Genomic DNA, 27,980 nt, shown 5'->3' on the forward strand with positions numbered 1-27,980 from the left:
CCAAATGTCATTGTTTATTTTCTCTTCCTTCTCTTCCTCCTACTTTTCCCCTTCATGTTTGATTGATAATTTGGCTGTTGGTTCAATATTCTTTCAGAATATTCAGAAATTTGAAGGCATTGTTCCATTGCTTCTAACATCCAGTGTGGTTAATGAGGTGTATGTTTGTTTTGTTAGTGATCTCTGAAAGCTCTTAGGGTTTTCTATTTTTTCCTTTGAGTTCAGGAACTTCACCAGGATTTTATTTTTTTTATCAGCCCATTCAACCCTGTTGACTATGTTCCTTCCCCTCATAGCCTCCTGTTATCTGTTTCTGGGGCTCCTCGCTGGATTTATCCCCTATGTCTCGTCACTGTTCTCTCGTATTTTCCATGTTGGTCTTTTGGGTCAGTCATGGCAGGTTCCCTTGACTTCACCTTACAGTTCACCAGCATGACCTCTGTTCCTAGTCTTACTAACCTTCCCCCTGATGTTTTAATTTTGTTATATATTTCACTTCCAAGAACTCCTTCTTATTACCCAGTTGATCTTTCTTCATAGCAGTCTGTGAAAAGGCCTTATTTTTAGGATGCAATATCCTCTTGACTCTCTGAGAATCCTAATTAGGAATTTTTAAAATTGAAATCTGTCCCCTGTATTATTTGTTTCTTCCAGGGTAGGTTCTGTTAGTTTCTCTTTGTCCTTCTTCTTCTTATTATTTTTTCCTAAAGATTTCGCTTAAATGTCTGGTGGTCTTGTGGTCTATGTCTATTTACGAGTGGAGATCTGGTTGATTAACACAAAGAGCTGGAATGGGTCTTCACTGTGGGTGCTTGGGTCTCTTTCTCTGAGCTCTTCCTGTGGTGGGAGTTCTGATCACAGGTTCTCTAACAGGAACATATAGTGTTGATTCCCTAGGACGTGTGGAACTGTTCATCAAAGTGTCCCACCCTTCTCAAGCCAAGACATATGACCCAAGCCATCTAGGCTCTCTCAACCAGAACATGGCATCTTAAACGAAGTGAAAGAAAGACTCGAGAAAAAAAGACGGACATTTATTCATCATCTTGGCCAATTGATACTTTCCCGATACCTAGACCCTTGATTTTGCTCTAGACATGCCTGATTCTTCAACCTTTCCTGTGAGCTACCCTGTTTTCATGAATTTCTTCTCTAAGTTTGTCAAAGTCAGTTTCTATTGCTTACACACTAAGAACCTAAGCTGTTGCAGGTGGAAAAGAAAACTGACCTTTGTTAAGGTCAGTTTTCATAATCATCATAACCCTAAGAAATAGCTATAATTACTATTATTTCAGGAAAAAAAAACCCCACTGAAACTGAGTAGATGTGTTCTCTTGTCCAAGGTGCCAGAAAAAGCATTGGAATCCAAGTTAGTCCGACATCAAAACCTATGCTTTCGCTTTACTCTGAAGTATTCATGGGGTATAAAGATACAGACCTGGCTGCAGTTAAAAGTATATGATGAATATTGGATGGGAGATCTAAGGCTGGAGAACCAGAAAGAGAAATTTAGACTCAATGTATTAAGGAAAAGGGAATCACAATCTCATCCTTAATAGTGGAGTGGCATAGTAAATCAAAGGAGAATTTAAGAAAGATGATCTGTGACATGTGGAATGCATTTAGAGGGCTCATGTTGGAATAAAATAGACCAGCTAGGAGGCTGCTGTAGTGATGAAATGGCAGCAGGTGGAGAGAAAGAGACAGTTTACAGATGGATTTGGAAGGAAATTTCACAGGATTTTGTGACTGAATGGATACTGTAGAGGATGAAGAAAGATGAGCCAAAAATGACTAAAAGATTTTGAGTTGCAATGAGGAAAGCTGAGTGAATGTATTTACCTTGCCTCTCTCCCAAATTTCCAATGAAATGAAGTAGGAATGCAAAAACAAGAATGAGTGCCTAGTGGTGCTACCAAGAGGAAAGGATGCCAAGGGTCCACAAAATGTGAGAATCTCTGGAAGATGTAAAGAAGAGTGAATCAGAATGATGGAGAAGCCACGCGTGCTGAGCAGCCAGTAACCAAACAAAGGCAAAAGAGAACAGCGCCTGAACAGGGGTTCACCCCCCGACAGAATCCCCTCTTCTCACCACCAAAATTAGCACGGGAGGAGCTGGGAGTGCAAGCAGGCGCAGGGCAGCTACCGGGAGGATGCATGTCCTTCACTGAAGTAGAAGGAGGGCTGAGGTCCTGAATGCTCACCCCTTAACTCCAGGCTTCATTCAACCTAGACCACTTAGTCAATTAGCTATGCAATCTGCCCCAGAAAGCTTCTATTTACAGTGGTAGACTTAGAGAATATGGCAGTCCCTTAGCTACTATTCCAAAACAACTAATACAAACTTGGGGAAAAATACAGCATAGATCACAGGTATGGAGTAAATTTTTTAAAATTAAGGTAATGGTATTATAATTTTATTCTAAGTAAATTTGAAGACACATAAAAATGCATAATTTTCTTTAAAAATTAGTAAAAGGGATTCATATAAGCATTGAAAAAAAAAAAAAACCTGGATGGATAAGTAGCCATAAAGGAAATGAAATGTTGGTAAAAGATCTCCTCTCCTAAAACAAAAAGGTTCAAATGGATGAGAACACGACAAACTTCCAAGGGAAAAACAATTCTCAACTATTTTAACTTCTCCCACAACTGAGGGGAAAAAAAAATAGAAGTCTTTCTAATTATGATCCTAGAATAATCCTGATCGAAACCTGACATGTTTCACTTTTGCTATATTTTACTTATGAATATGGCATCACAGTCCTAAATAAAATACTAACAACATAAAACACATATATTGTGTATTAAAATATAGATAATTTAACTTTGTTTAAAAAGCATAATATTAGGAAACCTACTCATAAATAACAAACATAAAAAAGTTAACATTTTAAAAATCTATGATCAATTTGAGGGATGCTAAAAACGTATCTGAAATAAACCTCTGTGAGCCACATATTTTATTTTAATATATAGGAAATATAAAAGTATATTCTTAACTTGATAGGTTATTTATTAGAAACTAAAGCAAACATCCTATTTAGTAAAGTCTACACTGAAGTTGGAAATATGAAAAAAATATCCACTTTCACAGTGTTATTCAATAATATTCTGAAGGTTCTACCCAGTACACTACGGGATTAAATTTTAATTTAAGAGACATAAATGTTCAATAGGAAGAGCTAAATATATGATTATTTACAGGTAATATGATTGTCTATACATAAAATTCAAGAGAATCAAATTAAAAATTATTAAAACTAATAATCCAGTTCAGAAATAGAACTGATACAATAAATATACTAAAATAAGTAGCTTTCTTTAAATTCCAGCAAAAATCAATTAAAAAATGTCAGGCCTAGAAATGGTAGCCACAACAACCCCATAATGTATAAAGTATTCAGGAATAGTAAAATAAACAACAACTGTGCAAGAGCAATATAAAAAAAAAAACTATAAAAGTTTAAAAGATGTAGACAAAAAGAATTGAAAAATGGGAAATTATTTAAAAAGGAAAGAATCACAAAATAAATTCAAAGGTTATTAAATATAAGAACAAACTTCACCTTCTTAATAAGTAATATAAAACAGATTTTAAAAACAATGAGGTGTTTTCCTCTAATAGATTGAAAAAGTAAACAAAAAACCCATTATCCAGATAGGGATATAGGATGCATATCCACTGTGAGTGGTACTGTATTTTGGTATAGTCATTAAGGAGAAAATTTATATTTATCAAAATTCATATTGTACATTTCCAGCCTTGGACAAGTATTTTCAATTCTAGGAACTCATTTTATTTATTTTTTATTATTTTTTTCTATTTTTTTAATGTTTATTTATTTCTTTATTTCTTTATTTTCTTATTAGTCATCCATTTTATACACATCAGTGTATACATGTCAATCCCAATCGCCCAATTCATCCCACCACCACCCCCCTAGGAATTCATTTTATAAATATACTCACAAATGTACTGAAAAAATTCAAGACAATCAAACTTTTCCTTAATAAGAGACTGATTAAATACATTATGGCACATCAATGCCATGAAATACTAAGAATTCTCAAAAATATAAGTTGTACATTGTATAAAAATGGCCACAGTATATTATTGCATTAAAAATACATGTTATATGATGTTATGTTGTGTTGATATAATTATGATGAAAGCATACATATCCCTAATTTCTGCAAAGAGACACATTAAACTACTAATAGTGATTATCTCTTAGTATAAGATGGCACAAAGCAGGCAGAGGTAAGAATAGCTGCTTTAAAAATTTCTGCATGTTAGAGAAAATTTAACCAGACACCTTAGGTTGGGTTCCCCAGAAACAGACAGCAAGACAAGTGTTTGAGTGCAAGTGATCTATCGTGAAGCGCGTCCAGGGGAGTCTGGTGGGGAAGCAGGGCAGCGGGTCAGTGAACAAGAGGAAGCCATGGACGTGCGTGATCTCAAGCGAAGTCCCCTTGAGGGGAGCTTTGACCTGCTCTCACAGGGACACTCCAATGTATCCCTTAAACCCCTGAGCAAGGGAGCTGGGCTTTTCACACTCTGGCACCTGTCAGTCATTTGTCAAGAACTGTCCCAGAAGGAAGGGAACTGCAGTCTGGCTCTGAGTGCTTTCTGGCAAAGGGCATCCAACACCCCCAGGGAAATCCTCTGAAGGAGAATTATAGATGCCCAGTGTTAGAACAGAAACCAAAAAAGAGGAGGGCGCACAGAAATGGTAAAAAAGAGATCCAAAGGGATCTGGGTGGAAAGCCAGTAACATTTACTATGCTATACCACCTCTGTAATCAAATACATATTTTCATAAAAAGTAAGAAAGGGAGAGAGGGCAAGAGCAAGAATGCTACTGGTAGAGTAAAATCTTCTATGAAAGCTCGCAAGTTCTGCGAGTCTAGTAGGTGTCAGCACCTGCTAGATGCCTCCCCCCACCCCACCGGCTCCTTCTCATATTCCCACCTATCCATTAAAAAACCAAGATTAAGTAGCCCTTCATAGTAGTTAAAGTCCTTCTCTCTCCTCTTGTTCACCTTTTCCATCTGAAGTGGGACAGGTTGAGATCTTGAGGAATTAGAGGAACTCTCAAACCCTCTGCTGATCCTAACTGGAAATACATCACTAGGCCATCCACTGAGCCCTAAAGCTGTAAAAGCTGGAGCACCTGGAAACTAAACTCTGAGGCTAAATTCTAAACAGGATTCCCGATTAAGAGCCAGCCTCTAAAAATCTGTTTACTCTGTTAAACTTGTTTGACTTCATGACAAATTTGTGTACAACATTCCTAAAATGAATGAGTCTAGGTTTCTGCCTCGGCATGTCTACTGAGCAGAACAGAACATTTCCTAGAAACGTCCCTCAGGCCCTTCACTCTGGGGGTCTATGATGGACCTCACAGCCTTCTGCTACAAACAGATGCTACCGTGACCTTGGGGATGGACTGGGCAGACAATTCAAGTTGTGCCTTTTGTGTGGTCGCTATACAGTCCATCTTGGAAATCTCCCATGCCTTTGTTTCTTCATTTTTAAAATGGATGCAATAACTATTGCTCTGTTTACCTTCCAGAGCTGATGTGAAGATGAACCATGAGATCACACACATGAAATTATCTTACAAACCAAGTAATGCTTTATACTAAGTCACTTGTCCCAACACAAAGATACCAGACATTAAAAAGGGGGACAAGGTAGTGACTTCAAGATCTGAATCCATGAATGTTGGAAGGTTACTTGTTCAGGAAAGAGGTGTGTGGCTGTGGACATGTTGAGTGTGAGTTGGCAGTAAAACATCCAAGGCAAAGAAAGTGAACTATGGAGAGATGGCTTTGGAGGCTGAACAGTAGGGTAGGAATTGAGGTACAAATTTGGGAGTCATCAACATGGAAGCAGCAGGTGAATTCATGACTATGGAAAACACACTTTTGAAAACTTCACCTCCCTTTTCATTTCTGTAGCCACATTTCTTATACTGATCCCAACTGTCTTCTGTTTGGGTTATCCAAATGCAAAACTGTATTGATAAAAATGATTGTTATCATTGCTACAAAGTGTTAAATGGTTCTTTTGAGTCCCTATTCTCTTACTGTATACGTTATCCATTCAAAATATCAAGCAGATCATGGACTTTTAACAGCCATATAAATTACATATGTGGTCTCTCCCTTCAAGTAATCTCAACTATTTCCTAAGTTACAGTTTTGAGTGCATAAATATACATGCCATATAACTTAAGGTAAAACTGATGAGATTTTAAAACTGTCAATATATATGGCAATGCTTGAAAATCACAATCTTGCATAATCTTGAATAAAGAGATGTACTTAAGTGTTTTTATGACCTGAGAATCCTTTTATTTGGCCCAAACCGGCACTGTCACAAAGTCGTTTCGTTTTTAAAGACATTCATGTTGTTTAAAATATAGTTGGACTGAACCCCAGGACTAGTCAGTCTGTTTCAGTTGACTTGTCCCCTGATGTTAAAACCATTAACAATTTCTTCCATCTTTGATAGGTCTCACATGCCAGTTCTTTCTTGGTTTTCTTTTTAAAATTTCATACCATTTACATCAGAACTCCCAAGATCTTTGGAGTTAGTGAAAAGTATTCCTGATTTAAATAGGTTGGATTCTAATGAGGCGTACCAAAAGTCACATGCTAGTTTTCTGGTTGAAGTACAGTATTAAGCTGTAACGCTGCTTATCTTAATAATTAGAATTTAACTGAGAGCCAATTTACTTTTTATTTAAATTAAAGAAATGAGTAGATGTTAGTGGTTTACAATTTAAAAATGGTATAGAGGGGGAAAAGCCCTTATTGTACCATTTTAATTTAAATTTTATTGATTTTGCTGATTATATGTGTTAAATAAGTATTTGTCAATTCCCTTTGCCTAGTTTCACTAAATTGTCCTTTTCCATAAGAAGATATAACATTAATCAGTCTTGTAGTATTTTAAATCTATTTCTAAATATATGTACCATTTGTGATATGGTTAACAGCACAAACTCCATGTAAAACTTATATTTAAAGCAATTATGTTTGTAGGTAAGACATACTTTAAATTGTACAGTAAAGATGTACATAATTCATAGAAAGAAAAATACAGGAACACTGTTACTGTACATTAAAAAAAGGAAAGAGATGTTAGAAATCATTTTTCATTCTCTTTATCACTGATGACGTCATTGTACAGATGAGGGATTTGAGGTTGTTAAATGACCAGCCCAAGACACACAGACACGCGTGTGCGCACAGACACACACACACACACACACACACACACACTCATATTCTCATAGCAGTTCCATTTTGTTTACTGTTATGTCCTCAATGTCTGCTACAGTCTCAGTGTAAAGTCAGGGACAAAATAGTAAATATTTGTTGAATATGCAATTTATTTAGAGATAGAACTCGTCTTTTGACTCCAAATGCATTGTTCTTTCCAGTACACAAATGGAAACTTTTAACATGTCCTTCTTGTAGATTTTTTGGGAGAACAGAATGTGATAAACTGTGTGAAAGAAACTTGAAAACAGGTAGGTATATGCAAATCTAAGAGAGCATTATTATCATTGTAGTTTAAATTTGTAAAACTTCCCAGTTTCCTTACTGTGGGTTCATAAATCTAAGAAAAGCAAAATTTACAAGAATGACAATTTTAAAGACAACTATTTTAACTTCTTGAATGATCTGGCTAGGAAAAATATTTCTTATAGCTTTTGGGTTTAGATAATGAAATATTCATTTTTAATGGTAGTTCTTTAAAGAAACAGAATTCCTTATTATATACTGATCTTACAGCATAATGAACCAAACAGTTATTTGAAGGTTTTCATCTAGATCTTCATCAACTAAAAACAACATAAATTGGAAGTTTTCAATCAATCATATCTTAGAATTCTTTCTATAATATGAAAATCTATACTGTAAATTGCTTTAGATACTTTTTTTATTGAGCAAGATTTTGAAATAAAGAACAGAGTTGTCATCAATACCATTGGTCATATCACAAGTAATAAAAAATTCAAATAGATTGTTAGCAAATAAAGACTCATACAATTGTTAGTAAATAAAGACCAACTAAGGCATCTGAATTTGGCACAATTAAAATTATTTGTGATGAAACAGTGTTACAATATCTTACAGTGGTTCAATAAATAGGTTAACTTGGAAGAGATTATTGAAAATAATTTAAACATGCTACATTTTAAATTATAACCACTGTGCAAGAATGATATAGAAATTAGTTTGTTAAATCATCATTCCACATACTATAAGAATATCTAGAGAATAAACTCACATGGATGAGTGTTCAAAATCATTTGGACCAATTTTTTTAAAGCAGCTTTAAAATAATTGACTCCCAAATCAAGATATTAAATGCCAACTTCTAACCGGCAATAACGCTTATGGCTAAGATAGAAATGAGTCTTCACAGAAATGCTGACACAGCCCTAACTGTAGGTATTTGAGCGAGTGGCTATAATTCTTTTTTCAAATCTTACCCAGCAAAGCTTCAGGTAAAAGAGACCGCAGAATATGTAAACAGTAGGAGACAGTCCTGGAGCTTTTACAAAATCACAAACCTGTGACACACTTATATTCATCTCTGATTGCTACTACTAAATAATGAAATCATTCACAATGTATTGATTAGCTCTTTAATAGATAAAAGGTGGGCAGTGTGTTGTAAAAATCAACATTTCTTAATTCATTCGATTTGCAAGAGCTACACATTTTAAGCTGAGAATGTAAAACCTCTAAAAGTTTTTCAAAAAAGCCTTCTGCCTTATTTAGCATTTTGACCACTAATCAGAAACAATAAAAAAAAAGAAAATTAAGAAAAAAACTACGGAACAAAAAGTAACAAGGCTTTTCTTTTCCATTCGGAAATCTATTGAGCTATAAAATAAGTTCCCAAGAGGAGTCAGTTTCCTATGTGGAAGGCATTTAAAACTGAACTACACAACCTAATCTTAAAAGAGGCCAAGGGAACACAATTTATACTGGGAGGTGAGTGGCTGGAATAGAGGACTTAATTGTCTAATCCTAGTTCTCATGTTTAAAAATGTCTAAGATAATGATGCTTTTAATGAAGAGTCAATTTCAAAGCCCAGCCAACTCTAAGTCGTAACCATGATATGGTGGTATTTTCTTCTTCTCTGCGTTGTCAGCTAGGCAACAGACGACTATTTATCCTACACTGGGAAATACTGTTTTGATGTTAATTGATCAAAACTGTATGAGGGAAATTGTGATTTCTGAATGGAAGACAGTCATGAGTTATCACTTCTTGAAAATACAGAACTGGGAATAAATATATGTTATGACTATGACACTAAATAAATATTAAAATCAATAATTTGTTAAGATTAAACAAAAATATCCTCAATAAGTTCATGTGGGATGATACTATCTAATGAAGATGAACTTAAAATTGTAAAACTTTGCATCACAAGTATTCTGATTTTATAGGATTCTAAAAATTTGCTAACTTGTGTCGCTTTTTTAATTTATATTTTGCTTGATAAACTCATCATTACATCACAGAAAAACAAGTTGAAATGTATAACAAACTAATTTTTAAAATCACCACTAAATTTTATCTTAAATTCAAGCTTATCATCCATTTAAATTCAAATTTAATCTTTTTACAATCTGCATTTTACTTAGAGGCAAAAATCACACTTATTATGAGTTACAAATAATCATGCAAATCTGTAAGAAGCTGTCAACTGGCGAAGTCTTTACCTTGTATCATGTCACAAAATAACACTCATTATAATATTAAATTCAAATGCTAATTTTTTCTTCATTAGATGGCAGACAAGAAATAATGTGCTATTAATATTTTTATAAAGATATGTTGCTGAATAAGAATTTCAAAAAAAATAATACATTCAGGATTGATACTTAATTCTGCAAATGCCTAGTAATCTTATTAATTAGGTATAGCAACCTGTCCGTTAAAACACTAGACACAGGCCAGGAAAATTGGGTAAGGACAAATCACAGACACACATACTTCACAGTTTACCTGCAATATTTATCAATTCAGCTTATTGTTTCCTTAAAACTTACAAATATCCCCCAAATAAGTAAAAATCTTCTAGTTATTGTATCAGTATTATATGATCGTGACTTATTTGGGCCCAACTCCCTCTGACTGCTTTCATATGAATCAGGCAATTTTCTTAAAATTAAAATTTCAATATCCCCAAATGAATCCACTACTCATTTAAAAATATTTAGCATTTTAGGATGGCAGTGGGAACGGAAAAGTAAAATCCAGTTCCAACAATAACCCAACCTTGTGTCCACTCCCTCCCCCCAAGGGCAGATGTACTATGTACACATGGTTCCTAGAAAATGAAAATATTAGTTTTCAAGCATTTTATCCACTTGCTATTGGGATTTAGCAAAGAAGTTCAATATTAGCTGAAAAGGTAGACTAAAACTATAAGCCCTCCAAAGGGCCAAATTATAACTTTTTTTTTTTTTTTGGATACCTGCTGGGGTGGGGCGAATGGTGGGATTGGAGGGTGTTTTCATTTAAATCTACCCTGCTCAGCCACTCTGTTTTCCTTTCACATCCTAACCCCCTTGTGTTATAAGGCTGGAAACAGCTCTAAGATTGTGGAGAATGTAAACAGCTTTTTATTGTCCAAAAGGATGGCAGTGTAAGGAATGTATGCTTATCACACAGCTGCAGCTCCCCACCTCACTTACCATGATAAAGTGCTCCAGGAAAAAAACATTACAACCCAAGCACAATCCAAAAATGGATTAAAATTTGACATACACTTCCTTAAAAACTGATAAATCAAGCCATGCTGTAATATTAGAATCTAGCTCTTAAGGAGGGTATATAATCTTGTCAAGATGTATTTCTTATTCCCTATTGACTCTGGTGGTGTGAAAAAAAAAAAATCTAACATTCCCAATACAGTAAACTGATAGGAGAACTTTTCCCAACACACCCCCCAATATAGCTCCTCATCTTTAAGAGTCTAATACAGTGGAACAGATACACAGTTCATGATCACTGAATGCAAAATTAAATGCAAGAACTAAGAGATTCATGAAGATATTCTGCCTAAGTACCGGATTTCCCCAGATTTTTACAGTTTTACTTACACACACCATACAAATGCTGCTTTGTTAAATCACCTTTTATTGGACTCCAGATCAAACATTTCAAAAAGCAAGGGATAATGAAGACTATTATGGCATATACGTGGCATGCTTAATGCCTTAGATGTAAAATTTATTTTAACATGCCATATTGTATATAGGCAGTATGTGCCAGCTCATTCAAGGACATTTGGGAACATCACTGCATTTTCTTCTTGATGCCATTGAAGAATTTCTTAACGCTGTGCAGGTGAAGCTAATCTCTGTGGAAAAGGAATGGACAGGCCCTTTCGTGCTCTTTCCCCTTCACTAAGACATTTTAGAATTCCTTCTATCCTCAAACTTGCAGAGTATCTTTGCGTCTGTAATATCATATGTATCATAGAGAAACTTTAATAAGTTACTTGATCTTCCCCTCTAAAGGGAAATAAGAGAGAGAGAGAGAGAGAGAGAGAGAGAGAGAGAGAGGGAGAGAGAGAGGAAGGGAGGGAGGAAGGAAGGAAAAAAGGAAGAATCATCATGCTTGGGTTCCTTAACAGCCAGATTAAACTAGGTAAAGTCTTAAATATGAAGACCAAAGAAACCTTGGCTTCTGGAGAAAGCCCTCTTGATAGCACCGTATTAAGACAAGTGCCAAGAGAGCAGGAGAAATCCATCACAGAGGCGGACTGCGCCAAAGCAATCCCCTTCTATAATTTTACTTTAAAAGTTGTCTTCTTGAAGGTCTTACTTGGGATCTCCCTTAAACAGAATTAACTAGCAATCCATACAGCATACAGGTATATTTCGGTAGGAGAGGGTGGCGCCACGCGGGAAAAGCGAGGAGAGATGAGAGGCACCACTGGAACAGTCGCCTAGAGCCTCCCTGGCGGACCCTGCAACCACCTTCTAATACCCTTCATATTCCTCAGCGCCCCCTGAGCCGCCCAGACCAGACAGGAGAGGTCTTCGGGAACAAAATGCTTAGACACGACGGGGAGGGGGCTCCTGTGTGGAGTTGGATTTGAAAGTTACAGCCTGCGTCCCCGCCGGCACAAAACCCCATCCTAGCCCCCAGCGCCGGACGGAAAACGAAGAGAAATCCAGTCTGCCTCCCAAATCGGTCTTTTGCCTAAGTTTTTCCCCAGCAAGGAGCCACCAACCGGCCCTGAGAACGAGGATGCACGATGCCGTGGTTTAGAAGTGTTTGCGGGCATCCGGGCAAAATACCACGTGAAAAAAACCCACCAAGCCCCCCAAACTCTGGGCTAGAGGCAGGTCTTTTCAGCCCGTCCTCATCGCGTCCGTCTACCCTTATCCCCTCCTCGGCCGCTCCGCAACAGACCTCTTCCTTCTCTCACACCTTCTTCCCTGCCCCTTTCTGCCTTCTTTACCTCAGCCCTCTAGTCCCAATCCTCCATAAGCACCGCACTCGCCTCAGGCTCCCCTCTGATCCCCATTCCCTGATTCTTTCCCTTCAACCTCTAAGGCAACCCTAAACTCTCTCCACTGCCTGCGCCCCCGACCCCATGTCCCAAGCAGCCCCAGGCTCTGCTTCCGAGACGGCCGCCGGAGCGGTTTTCCCGCCGAAACGCGGCCCCGGCGCGTGAGGCGTGGGGCGTGGGGCGCGCGGCGGGCCGGGCACTCACCAGCTGCAGCAAGCCGGGGACCACGACGAGGGGCAGCGGCCGCAGGCGCATGGTGCCGGCTGGCGCGGCGTCTCACGAGCTGCGCGCCCTCGCCTGCCTCTCGTGCATCTCCACTTCGCGGGGCAGGACTGAGGACGCCAGGGATTCCGAGCGGCGCTTCCCTCCTGGAATCCGAGCGCAGCGCCGCGCCACGCCGCGCGGGTCCGGTGGGCGGGCTGGGAAGGGGGTGGGGGAGGGCGGGAGATGCTTCTGGGGCCCCGCGCGCCCCTCCTTGGAGGGGGCCGGAAGAGGAGCGTGGGGGGCCGCTCGAGCTCCGGCGTGCTGCGCGGGGTTCCAGCGGCGCCCGGGGCTCCCGCGTCCCGGGGTCAGGGTGAGCGCGGCGGGCGCCCGCGGGCGGGAGGCTGCGGCTCCGGCGCCTTGGTGCGGGGTTCCCGCGCGAGGCCGCTCTCGGGATCCCGGCAGAGCTGAGCGCGCCCGGGAGCCCGGCGAGGCTCGGGGCCTTCTCCGCCCCCGCCCAGCAGAGGGCCGGTTGGGCCGGGCGCCCTGCCCACTGACCAGCTCTTGTTTTGCTGGGGAGGTGGCAGCGGGGATGTGGGGGGGGGGGTCTCCCTGAGTGGATGCAGGAAGGAGCGCGCCGGGAGAGCACCCAGGGAGTTCGAGGGGAAGGCGACGACAGGGTCCTGAGGCGGGGCGTGGGGCGGGGGTGGTGGTGGTGTGGAGGGGTGCTGGAGCCCGGGACGCCCCGGGAGAGCGCCCCGCTCCGCGGCAGCCCTGGCTCTCAGAGCCCGGCGCAGGGGGTCCAAAGTGTGGCCGGTGCGGCTGGAAGAATGTCTGGAAGTGGAAAGTAGTGGGGACCTAGAGCGACATTGAGGAGGGGTAGCGGCAGGGCTCTGAGAAACCGAGCTAGCTGTAGGGGTCCAGGCTTACCCGGGTTTGAGGATGCTATCGGCTGCTCGGTGTCCAGGAGGAGGATAGAGCTGCGCCCGAGGGGCCTGGGGAGAAGAATAAGGAGAGGAGACCCTGCCGCAGCCTCCCAGTTGGGAAATCTTGGAGAGAGATATTTCTGAGGCCGCGGCTGGGCGAGGCCAGAAACCTGCTGCCCGGGATCGCTCAACCCCATGTTAACAACTCTCCATTGGAGAGATCCTTAACCTTTAACTATCTATCTCTGTGCTGGACCCTCGAGTGGAAAAGTCAAGGGGCAGTGGGGCTCAGGTACTCCCACGTTTACAGCGGGTGAGAATTTAGACATCATCCATCAACCTCTTTATTGAACAGATGGGAAATCTAAGGTCCAGAGAGGTAAAATCAGTTCTCCAGGGATGAGTCTCTAGGCAGCTACTTCAAAAGAACACTCAAGGCAAGGCTAGTTCCTGCATCCTCTTGCAAATGAAAAACACGTTGAGGCAAGAGAGTGGAATTGAGATAGATGTTTATTAAAAAAAAAAAAAACAACAAAAAGTGAAATTTGGGCTGGAATTTTAGGGGAAAAACGTTTCCATCTCCTCCTCTTACTGCTCTTCCACCCCCAAATAGAAATGAAAGGGGAGTTGGTAAGTCTTTGAATGGTGCAGGACCAAGGGCAGGAGGACTGACCTGGGTAGGGCAAGGTCCCACCCTTCCTTTCACTGGTTGTGTCGATTTTGTGCAGATGGGGAGGGAGGTCATTCCAGAGTGTTCTGGGGGTCCCAATGTGACTTTAAAAGTTGTCCCTGAGGCTGCAGGTGGGGTACCTCTCTAATACAACTCCATTCCCTGTATGGAGGAAGAGAGGCAAGCGAGGGTTGTATATCCTTCCTAACGCCTCACCTAGCCTGACTGGGGGATTCTAGGGCCCATGGCAAAGGCTGCAGCAGCAAGAACCCACTTCTGTTTGTCCTCAGACTCTTCCTTTTCCTTGCAACAGACTCAAAAACAAACAAAATCATTATTTGCATATCTAAATATATAACTCACCTCCCTATAGCTACCCTTCACCTCCACAAAAATTCTCTTTACCTAGACTTAGAGCTCACTTCTAGAAAGTTATTCTATCCTAGAAGCATAAATAAGATAATTTCAAAAATTGGGAGCGATTTCTGTAGGTTGATCTTCTTGTCCAACTTTGTCTGTGCATTTTATTTACAGACAATCTTTGGGAAGTGATTAATAGGGAACGAGTTTGGCAGACATTAGAAGAACCCCTTTTTGGAGAGGAGCTGCTAAAGAGGAAGAAGGGCAAACAGCATTGCAAGAGGCAGTACCTCATATAGATTGAGTGTTTCTGACGGAGCCCCAGCTGACTCATCTCTAAAACCAGAAGGTGAGGTCCCTTCTTGATTTAGTAGTTTCCGATTCTGTTATCATTAGCTCTTTAAATGAGGAATGCATGACTTAACACACTATTGAAATGAATAAGTGAATTTCACTCTTTTCTTTAAATTTGTTCCTATTTCTTAGACCATTTCTACCCTTTTGGGAAATTTATGCATAAAATTTTAGAACCTAAACTTGGACATGTGTTCTAATAATACTAAGTATTCTCACAATGGAACTTGCTGAAAGGTGTTGGATTCCAAGCTAAGAGCTAACGGACACAGGAGAACGTGTGTCCCGTTGATCAGGCTGTGGAAGAGAGAAGCACCAAGGACCCCCTTGACTAAAGTCTGGTATTACGGTGTTTATTTATAAGGTGATTACTGCTAATTTAGTGTATTCCCCCAAATTTTACTGTAAGTACTATGGGAAAGTGGAAGGAAGGAAGAAAAGAAGGAGGGAAGGAGGAAGGGAGGGAGAAAAGAAGGGGGAAAGATAGAAGCATTAAGTACATGGACTCTGTCATTCCGAACATGCAGTCTAACCAGGAAACATGCAACAAACAAAAGGCAGACAATCCAGGGGAGTTCAAGTTTAAGTGCTGCCTAGTATAGTTGGAGGAAGGACAGATCATTGCAAACCAGCATGACTGCTTCATGGCAGAGATAAAATGTGAGCTGGCTCAGTTTCTGAGAATGGCCAAGGTTAGTCTATGTGGGAGAAAATGGGGAAAGCTATTCCATGTGGGAGGAACAGCACGAGCAAATGCCCAGTGGAGGGACTTCATGTGACTTAACTGAGGGATGGACAGTCAAGTGGATCAGACTGGCTTTGAGAAAAAGGGAGAGAAAAAGTAAGTTACAAGCTAGACTGTAGAGATCTGGGAATGCCAGGCTAAATCTCAATAGTTTAACTTGGTCTGCAGGAAATAAGACCAAAGTTTGGTCTTCAAACTTTTTGGAGTAGAAAAGTCAGACATCAAGTGGCATAAAGATATATGCAGTGGTAACAGGCAGGATTGTCTTAAGGAGGAAGCTGCATGAGGAGATGGTCATGGTTGCTGGAAAGAAAAGAATGGAGAGATGTGGGTGCAAGAGCTCCTACAGAGGAACAAGGAACTGAACTTGGGGTTGGAATATTGTAAAACTTTCCTGGCATATTAGAGGAATTTTTTTTAACATAATCCCTTTTCCTCTTAGAGGCAATTTAACAACTGGAGAATCAGATCATTGCCTTTTCATTTTGCAAGGGTGGTTTTCCCAGTGTGAGGGGAGTGAAAATGGTCTTTCCATACAGACAAAGTAGCAGAAAGTAGAACCTACCAAATTTTACTGCCATAAGATTCCACTGCAGCCTTTTAAAAAGGTAACTTATAGGAATATTGTTGATGCTTTGAGAGCCAGGCTGTCAACTTGTGGCTCACCGGGACCATTAGCTTTTCCCTTGTGCTTCTCCTCTGCACTTACTTTCTCACCCTTTACTGTTCATTAGCATCATTACCAGAACGTGGATAAGAACATCATCTGCAGTATAACATTTCAGAGCTGCGGTGGATATCAGACATTAACCAAAAGTCTCACTTTACCTTTAAGGAAATGGAAGCTCAAAATGTTATGTGACTTGCATCAGGTCATCTGGAGAGAGGCATGGGCAAATCTGAAGCTTGATTCAAGGCCTTCAGTTTCTCGGTGCAGTGTCTTTCCGATTCATCACTCTGCCTCAGGTATTTTTCAACTGGCCAGCAGTTGTAAAAGTTGTGATGTAGTGAATGAATGAACCTTTAGCGAATAAGAGTTACAGGAATGATCTACGGTTGTTAAAAGCCCCTGAGTCGATCTTATTATCAGGAAAAGAGGTTTGACTGTACTGAGCCTGAAGCATTGATCAGCTAATAATTTTAGAAGGGTGAGAGATATGGAGAATTACATGGCACAGGGCTCACAGGAGCTGTGCAGGCCTCAGAGGAGGAGGACTGGGAACTCAAGAACATGGCAGTGCTTACCCCAAGGATAGAGGGAATTCTCAGGGACCCTTTGGACCTCTTAGACCTCTGTGATAAGAAGCTGGTGGGCTTTTTGGTAGCAATTCTTAACAACGAAAATCCTTTTGAGTTGCCATTCTTGTTGAGTAATTGAATATTCTTGAGTCGCTATTTTATTACAATGATGCTGCGTTACATTGACTCTCAACCCTGATGTCACTGGGGACTTTAACCTCTTTAAAAGTGGACTCAAACATTGGTATTTTTCACCCGGAGATTTCACTATACAGCCATGGTTGAGAACTACTGCTCTACTGGAAACATTTTTCCCCCCTCCCTGCCTCCCTCCCTCCCTCCTTCCCTCCCTCCCTCCCTCCTTCCCTCCCTCTCCCCCTCCCTCCCTCCCTCCCTCCCTTCCTTCCCCCCTCCCTCCCCCCTCCCTCCCCTACAGAATCATAGGCCCCACATTTGGAATGCACTCAGGCTTTAACAGAACATCATCAGAACCTATTTACATCCTTAGTTTTTATAGAAGTTTTCAGGAGAGAACTGGACATTTTCTTTGTAGCTGTTTCGACGTGATTGGGGGATTTATGAAGTTTTATCACATAAACGTATCAGTTGCTCCAAGTTCAAACACAAATCAAAGAATTCTTCTACAGTGAAATTGTTTTCTGCCACAACTCTCTCTCTTCACCAGAGAGAAGAACTCTCTCTCTCAAAACCAGAGTTTTGCCACAACTCTCTCTCTTCAGTTGTCTCTCTTCTCTCTTCATCTTCCCTTGGATGTCAGAAGATGCTGCCAGCAGTGTACTGGTGGCTGAAGCCACTGTCAGCAGCCAGGGGGAGAGGCTGGAGGGAGGGGAAGAGAGGCAGCCTGGAGATCCCAGAGGGTCCTGTGATAAGAAGGTGCCTGGGTGAAGAGAGCATCACTCAAGACCGACAAGGCAGGAGAGAGCATCTCTACCAAATCAGACTGACTTTTGCAAACTTGTCACTATCTTTCCGTGTGTGTTCCCATGCATTGTTCATATATGCATGATTATTTGACTGAATAATCACCTTTTCTACTGGTGCATCGAATATGATGGATGTCATTACTAGGAAATCATTTAACCTCTTTCAGATGTAGCTTCCTATATGGAAAGAAGGCAGGAGAACAGAGCCATAGAAGGTTAGAATTGGAACATTTTGCTTAACCTTTCAGTTTATAGATGAAAAAACTGAGGCCCAGAGATGGAAAGTGATGTTCTCAAGGTCACACAGCCAGACTGTGGCAGAAGAAGGCTAGACTCCAGGGTCAGTGCAAGGGGGACCTCAATCCAATCTCTTTTCATCCCAGATTTCTGTCTTCCTTCTAGGAACCCTAAGCACTCTCAAACTGGAAAATTTTCCTTTGATTGGCTAAGATAGCGTTCTGTAAACGTGTTTTTCCCTTGCTGTCTTTTTCGTAATCATTACGGATCAGGCAGTAGGCACTCCACAGCTCCACCCTACCCCAGAGTAAGCCTAGCACAGTCAAAAGAGACTTTTGGTTGCAAATACCCAAACACAACTCAAACAAGTTTAGCAATTACAACAGAAAGCCATTTAATGGCTCATGGGAACAGTAAGTTCAAAGGCTGAAGGTAGTTTCAGGCAATTTGAGGCTAAAATAAGAAATTTTTGAGCAGGATACTGGGTTAGCCATTCTGTGTGTAAGTCCATGAAAGTGGGCTGGGAGCACAGCTGTAGAAAGCTTAAGGTTGGACCCTGGAGAGTAGGGAATGAAAACCTGTCCTCCTAGGAACTGACTTTTGTAAGAGCCTGACCACCTCCCAACCACCACCAATTTTCTGCAGAAGGAATTTGAAGTTGTTTCTTTAGTTTTTCACAATTTTTTTTTTCAGATGTCTTTTTCCCTTGACATGGTCTTCCCTAGCTCAGGTGCCTCCACTTTTTCTTTGATAGATATTTGAGTGATTCTCATCTCCTAGCTTCTCACACTCCAGCTTTCTGTGTCTGCTTGGACAGCAGCTTGATAACCATCACCTCGTTTAACACAGACCCATACTTGCTGTATCAGATGAACTGAGCTCGCGACATGCGGGAGATGGTTCAAAATCACGGGAGCAGCTCCCTTTACCACTTCCTGCCTCTAAGCAAACATGAGTTGGTTCTTATGCACCGTGGAAGCCGTCACTTATCAAAGCATAAAAGTAGTTACCCTTACTAGTAGGTCTAACCATGCCAAGGCACTGTCCATTGGCTTCAAGCAGTTACGATTCATTTTTTGTTTATAGCCAGGTTCTTATTTATTTAAACATTGCATTCTGAAATGCATGTGGCTTTGTAGCAGGATGGATGGGTCACAACGTTTTGCCTTTTTAGTCTTTTTGTGCAAGGCAACTGGCATATTCCACTTGTGGTCTCTCTGGACCTCAACATTACCATTCAGGTGCTGCTTTCATGTTTTATTTCAGTCTGTGTCACATGAGTGGTACTTTCCTTGTCTTCCAACAGAAATTGTGTTAGGAACCGAGTGGGCTAGTTTTCCTACCCTAATAAAGTACAGATTTACATTAAGTGGCTGCTGGCGTTTTGTACAAAAATCCCAATTTCTAGGTGTTTGGGGGCATCTCTTTTCCCCATCTGCTGATCTAAAATGAACTTGTCTAATGATTCCCTGGCAGAGTGATAATCGCACCGAGGCGCCTTCTCTCCATTTAGTGGAATATCTTGAGTGCTATCTACTGGCCAAATGTGGCATTGCTTCATAAAGCATGAGCTTCAGGCAAATTGTCATGGGTCTTTTAAGGATAACTTTCGTCGGTCAGCTGAATATATGCCATATGTTTTAGCACATCCTGACACGTACTGACTAAGGACGTGCATTCTTAAGTGATATCATTGCTAGGGAATCGCTGATTGCCTTCTATATCAGAAGACCCCTTGATTAAGAGTTGTACAATTTATAGTGTAAGTGAAATGTAACCGGTAGGCAGGTGCCCGCTTGTTCCTCTTTGAAATGGATAACTATGAATAGCTTAAATCTGATTCTCACTTTGCTGAGTAATGTCAATGGATAAAAATAAGCCTTTAATTTAAAATGAGCTTTACAGAGTCAATCAATAATGCTATGTTTTCATGTGTATGAAAAGGAAGAACAGAGCAGTTTAAAAAAAATCCTTTCCAGTTAATTTGCACTCAATACGAGGTAAAAAGAACATGCCAGTACTAATAGTATTGATCAGAATGTTTAAAAGGTAACAGCCAATATTAAGTATGAGTTAAAATTCATCCAATTTTTGCTAGCCAAACTGTATTTTCTGCCTAAGGTCTTTTGTTTTAAGCACCTTGTGAATTATCCAGAGAAGTATATTATGCTTTAATCAAGATTGAAGAAAAGAACATATGAGGAAGGAGTGCAAAGCATTGAACAACTGAGAGTCAATGACAAGTGATTTGAGAGTCATGGTCAAAGAGCCAAGGGATCTTCTTATTGTAGCAGAATGAATCATTGTTCCATTTAGGACAAATAGCTGTGAAGGAAGGACCAAGGACAGGAGATTGCTATTGATTATCAGGAAATCATGAAGAGAAAGGGCTAATGTGTTGACATTAATTTAGGCAAAGATCCAGATCATGAAGCTGTAGTTAACAGGAACTTTATGCAGACATATAGATTTAACAATATACAGGGAAATAGACTATCCTATCATAATTTTTAAGTTATTAAAATGCAAATTATGCTGCCTTTCACTCTATTATTTTAAATTGTTTATTCAGTAACTTGGAATTATTTATGTCACTTCATACTTATGTATTCTACTGCAAATTATAATTTTAAAAATTGAATATCCTGGATTTTGAGACTGAGATATATGTAACATATTCGGTTATCTGTATGCTACTAAATAATGATCAGTATAAACATTTTGATAGATAATAAAGAGAGAACATGAGTTAAAAATGCATAACTATAATTTAAAACCATTCTGTTTCAGCAATAGGATATTTTAAAATATATATGTATTTATAGGCACAAGCAAAAATCTCGCTAATACTTATTTTTCAATTATTCCTAAATTGAGCTTTCTATTTTTTTAACCCCAGGTGCTGTACATATATTATAGCATATAATCATCACAACAACCCAGTAACGTGAGTATTATCTGAAATTTGCAATGACAATGCTGAGAAATAGAGGAATTAAATATTTTGCACAAGATCACTTAACTCTCATGTCACAGGCCCCACGATTTGGACCCGGAAACTCTAGAGCTTTCTCTGCTATGACACAACATCGTATTCAACTGTATTGTTGTTTACATCTTGTCAGTAACGTTCCTGGTCTGCCCAAACTCTTCTTCATTTTTCTCTCATTGTGACCAACGGAAATGGGGAAAGGTAGCATATGGTGTGATGCTACTAGAGAAGTTGTGTTTATGTAGGGGTGTGTGTGTGTGTGTGTGGGTGTGAAAATATTTGGCACAGTGCCTGACACTGAGTGGGAATTCCCCCAAAGCTCCTTAAGTCTGAGTCATATGAATGCTGTTTTCAAACTGAAAGGAGGTATGCTTTTTTGTTCTTTTTCATTTCACTAGTAACCCCTGTGGTGGTTTGCTCTGTGCAACGCCATCAAGCTGGGAAGCACGTTTTCCAGCATCCCTTTCCCCTGTATAGTTGTGTTAGAGTTGGCCAGAGATCTGATCTGCATAAGATCTAGAAGGCTGAAGCTTCGGGGCACCCATTCCTCTCTAAAGGTCTTCAACTTTGAGAGAATAGACCGGACCCAGCAGTTCCAGCCTGTCCTTGCTGTCTTCCATCTTCCTAAGGGCTCTGCCTGCCGGCCAGCAGCTACCCCAAGCCCACCACTAGATGCTTCGTGTGGATCCACAGGACAGGTAGTCACTCAGACACCTTCCCTTAAATCACCCCACGAGTTCCTCTTCATGTTCTCATTTGGCTTCTCAGAGTATCCTGACCGAACCTTGGCAACGTGAATATCAACACAGTCTCCAAATGGGCAGTAAAAAGAGTTTACCCAAATCTGTCAAATTTCTTAGGACTTACACACTTTTTCTAAAATTAATCAATTTTAAAATTAATCTTACATCTTAATTCTAAAATTAATTCTAATCTTAATTCTAAAATTAATCTTGGGGTTAAGAATCTTGGCGCAGTGGTTAAGAATCCGCATGCCAATGCAGGGGACACGGGTTCGAGCCCTGGTCCGGGAAGATTCCACATGCCGCGGAGCAACTAAGCCCGTGCGCCACAACTACTGAGCCTGCACTCTGGAACCTGGGAGCTACAATTACTGAAGCCTGTGTGCCTAGATTCCGTGCTCCACAACAAGAGAGGCCACTGCCATAAGAAGCCCGCACACCGCAACAAAGAGTAGCCCCCGCTCGCCTCAACTAAAAAAAGCCCCGCGTGCAGCAACGAGGACCCAATGCAGCTGAAAACAAATAAATAAAGTTATAAAAAAATAAAAAGTAATAAAATTAATCTTTTAAGTATTATCCAAAGTGTAAAAGTGTATTCCAACATCTCTAAGTGTTTCTCAAAGTGTATTTTACTAAACCACCTCCAAGGAAAGTTAATAGATATTTACATGAAGAAAAAATTCTGAGTTCAACCTAGTTCGAGAAACACTACATGAGCTGAAGTTAAACAGATTGATTTATTCAAGGATTATTCAAAGCCCTTAATTTTTTTTCTTGGAACTTTTCAAGTACCTCTTTTGGGACTAGTGTGATCAAAAATACACCTTGAGGGACTTCCCTGGTGGTCCAGTGGTTAAGACTCTGTGCTTCCTCTGCAGGGGCCTGGATTTGATCCCTGGTCCGGGAACTAAGATCCCACATGCCGTGTGGAGCAGCCAAAAACAAAAAAAAAATACACCTTGAGAGACACAAAGAGAACCACATAGTAGCCATGTCTTCCTGCACACAGGGATCCAGCAGGATCATCAGCAAAGACTTTTTTCTTTTTCAGAATTTCAGAATTGGCTATTCTAGTTCCCTTACCTTTCCATGTACATTTTAGAATCAGCATGTCAATATCTACCCAAAAAAACTTTATGGGATTTATATTGGGATTGCATTTTGAATCTATAGATCAAACTGGGGGGAAGAGATGAGGAATGGGGTTTTGATCATCATTTCTTTTTATTTTTTAATTTAAATTAAATTTAATTTTTTTTGTTTATTTATTTTTGGCTGCCTTGGGTCTTCGTTGCTGCGCGCGGGCTTTCTCTAGTTGTGGTGAACGGGGGCTACTATTCATTGCGGTGCACGGGCTTCTCATTGACGTGGCTTCTCTTCTTGTAAAGCACGGGCTCTAGGCATGTGGGCTTCAGTAGTTGTGGCACGCGGGCTGTAGAGCGCAGGCTCAGTAGTTGTGGCGCACCGGCTTAGTTGCTCCACCGCATTCGGGATCTTCTCTGGACCAGGGATTGAACCCGTGTCCCCTGCATTGGCAGGCAGATTCTTAACCACTGCACCACCAGGGAAGCCCTTAGTCATCATTTCTTGACTAAGACAACAAACAAAACCCAAGCCTTTCCTTCCTATTAGAAAGTAAAGCCCGAACACCATAGCCTGACACTGAAAGTTTTCTGTCATTCAGCAAAAGCCAGTTTTTCTCAGCCTTATATTTTATAACTTTTCAACCTAGATTCTCATCACCAGCCAAAGCAAATCACTGCCCCTCCAACATACAATGGCATCCTCATGCCCTTTCACTCCTTTACCTCCTCCAAAATCCTGCCTCCCCCTTTATTTCAAATTCATTTCCAAGCTTTAACTCAAGTGAAACTTTCCCTGCTTCATCCAACTGAGAGTTGTCTCTTGGTTTCTGAGTTCCTTTCACAGATTCTGTGAGCACCACTCATTAGACATTTCCCAAACATTGTGGTGTATTGTTAGTGTCATTTTTGTCTGAGAATGTCTTTCCAGAAGCACCGCCTGGTAAACTCCCTAAAGGTACAGATTGTATTTGTATTTTTCTATCTCTATGGAACAAGAGAGTATGCAGGCACTGATATTCAAAGTATTAATTAATTAGAACAAACTAACTTTTTTTTTGGTTTGTTTGTTTCAAAAAACACATTTATTGTCTCACAGTTTATGTGAGTCAGAAGTCTGGGTTTGGCTTAGGTGAGTTCTTTGCCTAGGGTCTGACAAGGCTGCAATTTAGATGTAGTCTAGGGCTGTGGTCTCGTCTGAGACTTGGGGTTCTTCTCCAAGCTCATGTGGTTGTCGGCAGAATTCATTTCCTCACAGCTCTAGAACTCATGGCTGTTTGGTTCCTCAAGGCGAGCCTGAGAATTGCTCTTCAGGAAGGATCAAGTTCCTCTTTTAGGGACTTTCCTTATTAAGTCAGGCCCACCCTGGATAATCTGTCTTTTGATGAACTCAAACCCAACTGATTTGGAACCTTAAATGCATATGCAACATCTCTTCCCTTTTGCCAGGTAATGTAATCTAATCACAGGAGTGAAATTCCATCATGTTCTGGGATCCCACCCATATTCAAGGGGAAGATTATACACTAGTCCTTGAAGGCTGTCTTAGAATTCTGTCTTCCACAAGGGATATGCATAAGAACTTTCACTGTTGCATTGAGAACAAACTAACTTTCAGTGTTTGATACACCAATAATAAAATATTAAGACTTCTGATATGACTCCAAATTTAAATATTTGGCCTGGGAAGTGTTTGGCTTTGGATAGGGCCGCTTATGTAGCTTCATCTTCATAGTTCTAAACTGTCTCATTTTCCACTCACACTCCTTCATCTCCCCCACTCCTTTGGCATCTGGGTGAGTTCACCTGGTACCTCGGGGGTCCCATGTGTTAGATCCTCTATGTAGGGCCAAGTTTTCTGGGGCTTTGCTTATTTCATTCTTTTTATCAAACATTTTCTCTCAGCTGTACCATGTCCTCAAAGGTCTGTTCCTTTCTAAGTGATGTGTGGAGATCGGAAAGAGAGAGGGGGTTTTGATCTGATTGATTAATCTTTGATGATACACCAACAGAATTCAGGTTAGAAATTCTAGTGAAAAGTGCATGGTCTTTGAAGTCAGATAGTCCTGTATTCAAATCCAAACTCTACCAGTTACCATCTTTGTGACCTTGGGTGAATTGTGAAGTTTAAATAAAAGCACATACAGTATTTCTAGAACGTGAGGAGAGCAACACACATTGGTTTCTTTGCCCCTGTTTTTCTATAGTCCTTCCCTGAGAATACAGTAATATCTGTTATTGATGATTTAACATTTTCTGTATGCCAGGCACAGTACTAACTGATTTACATACATTTTCTCATAACACTTAAAGCAATCTTTTTTTTTTTTTTTTTTTTTAGTATTACTATACCACTTTTCACAAGAACAAGCAAAGACTTAGTTTAAAGAACATTTTGTAAGGTCATAAAATAGGAAACTAGTGACATTGGCATTTGAACCTCAATCTAATTACTTCCGAGACCTGGGCTTTTAGTTATTAGCCCATTATCTTGCTAGCTATATGCACAGTGTCTCAGGAATTTCATGGGTGACATCAAGAATGGAGAACGTTCAACATCTAGCAAACATGTGGGAAATATATATATATATATATATATTTTTTTTAATTAATTAATTATTTATTTATTTTTGGCTGTGTTGGGTCTTGGTTTCTGTGCAAGGGCTTTCTCTAGTTGTGGCAAGTGGGGCCACTCTTCATCGCGGTGCACGGGCCTCTCACTATCGCGGCCTCTCTTGTTGCGGAGCACAGGCTCCAGACGCGCAGGCTCCGTAGTTGTGGCTCACGGGCCCAGTTGCTCCGCGGCATGTGGGATCTTCCCAGACCAGGGCTCGAACCCGTGTCCCCTGCATTGGCAGGCAGATTCTCAACCACTGCGCCACCAGGGAAGCCCAGGAAATGTATTTTAAGTCGCAGAGATTTTTCATCTGTCCTTTGGACCATACCACAAGAAGCGGTTACTGTAACACCCATTTGTAACTTACAAAATATATTTTAGTTGGGTAAATATATTTACATATTCATAGCACTCTATTGGACTCTTTCTACCCTGACTCCTTATAGCCAGTTTATCAAGAAGCACTGTGAAGTCTTTTGTAACACTGTCGCGGGTGTTATTTCCACTGACACTAAATGTAGTCTGGCTTGATTAGCAAGAGGTCCACCTTTTTTCTAGTTAAGGTGGAGTTGGCGGTTGTGGATAGGGACTTGGCTATTCATGGTCAGACCTATGCCTGCACTTCTGCAGCTATCCTTTTCTGGGTTCTCTTCCTTCCAGTGACCGTTGTGGCTGTACTTCCCACAGCCCCTGGCAACTGCTGAGCTACCAGCCATCTCTGAAGGGTCAGCCTGTAGGATCTTGTTCCTTCTCTGGCCAGCAGGGAAGTGACTTTTGCTTCTTGTGACCAACTTTCACCTGAGATTTTCAGAGAAGTGCAATGGGGGGTTCTTATGACATGGTTCTCTCCTTCTCATCTTTCTTCTCCTCCTCCTTCTACTTCTTTTTAAATTGTTTTATTTTTCTCAAAGATACGGATACTTTCAAAAGCTTACTTGTTATAAGATTTGTTATGGAAAACAGCAGTCTCATGCTTACCTGTTGCCCTGTTACATACCCACAGTCAGCCATTTCTGAGTTTATCTGAGTCATTTGGTATTTATTTGTTTCTTTTAATTTTCTATTTAACCATTTTCTCTATTTCTAGTTCTTTGCCATCTCATTTTTCTTTTTTTTTTTTTCCTTTTGAGTTTTTTTTTTTTTAAACATCTTTATTGAAGTATAATTGCCTTACAATGGTGTGTTAGCTTCTGCTTTATAACAAAGTGAATCAGTTATACATATACAATATGTTCCCATTTCTCTTCCCTCTTGCATCTCCCTCCCTCCCACCCTCCCCATCCCACCCCTCTAGGTGGTCACAAAGCACCGAGCTGATCTCCCTGTGCTATGCGGCTGCTTCCCACTAGCTATCTATTTTACATTTGGTAGTGTATATATGTCCATGACACTCTCTCACCCTGTCACATCTCACCCCTCCCCCTCCCCATATCCTCAAGTCCATTCTCTAGTAGGTCTGTGTCTTTATTCCCGTCTTGCCACTAGGTTCTTCATGGCCTTTTTTTTTTTTTTTTTTTTTTTCCCTTAGATTCCGTATATATGTGTTAGCATACTGTATTTGTTTTTCTCTTTCTGACTTACTTCACTCTGTATGACAGACTCTAACTCCATCCACTTCATTACAAATACCTCCATTTCATTTCTTTTTATGGCTGAGTAATATTCCATTGTATATATGTGCCACATCTTCTTTATCCATTCATCTGTCGATGGACATTTAGGTTGCTTCCATGTCCTGGCTATTGTAAATAGAGCTGCAATGAACATTCTGGTACATGACTCTTTTTGACCTATGGTTTTCTCAGGGTATATGCCCAGTAGTGGGATTGCTGGGTCATATGGTAGTTCTATTTGTAGTTTTTAAGGAACCTCCATACTGTTCTCCATAGTGGCTGTATCAATTTACATTCCCACCAACAGTGCAAGAGGGTTCCCTTTCCTCCACACCCTCTCCAGCATTTATTGTTTCTAGATTTTTTGATGATGGCCATTCTGACCGGTGTGAGATGATATCTCATTGTAGTTTTGATTTGCATTTCTCTAATGATTAATGATGTTGAGCATTCTTTCATGTGTCTGTAGGCCATCTGTATATCTTCTTTGGAGAAATGTCTATTTAGGTCTTCTGCCCATTTTTGGATTGGGTTGTTCGTTTTTTTGTTATTGAGCTGCATGAGCTGCTTGTAAATCTTGGAGATTAATCCTTTGTCAGTTGCTTCATTTGCAAATATTTTCTCCCATTCTGATGGTTGTCTTTTGGTCTTGTTTATGGTTTCCTTTGCTGTGCAAAAGCTTTTAAGT

The 27,980-nt window shown here is 40.5% G+C and overlaps 1 protein-coding gene across 1 annotated transcript in view; it reads right to left on the reverse strand.

Annotated features, from left to right (window-relative positions):
* The window catches only part of NXPH2 (neurexophilin 2), a 98,933-nt gene extending 86,074 nt beyond the window's left edge, over positions 1–12,859 (reverse strand). The window contains exon 1 of the mRNA XM_036858244.1: positions 12,774–12,859. Within this exon, the coding sequence (XP_036714139.1) occupies positions 12,774–12,824 (51 nt within the window). The 5' untranslated portion in view covers positions 12,825–12,859. The remainder of the gene's footprint in view (positions 1–12,773) is intronic.
* Between the last annotated feature and the right edge of the window lie 15,121 nt (positions 12,860–27,980).

Source organism: Balaenoptera musculus, chromosome 7, assembly GCF_009873245.2.
Source record: "Balaenoptera musculus isolate JJ_BM4_2016_0621 chromosome 7, mBalMus1.pri.v3, whole genome shotgun sequence".
NCBI classification, from domain to species: domain Eukaryota; kingdom Metazoa; phylum Chordata; class Mammalia; order Artiodactyla; family Balaenopteridae; genus Balaenoptera; species Balaenoptera musculus.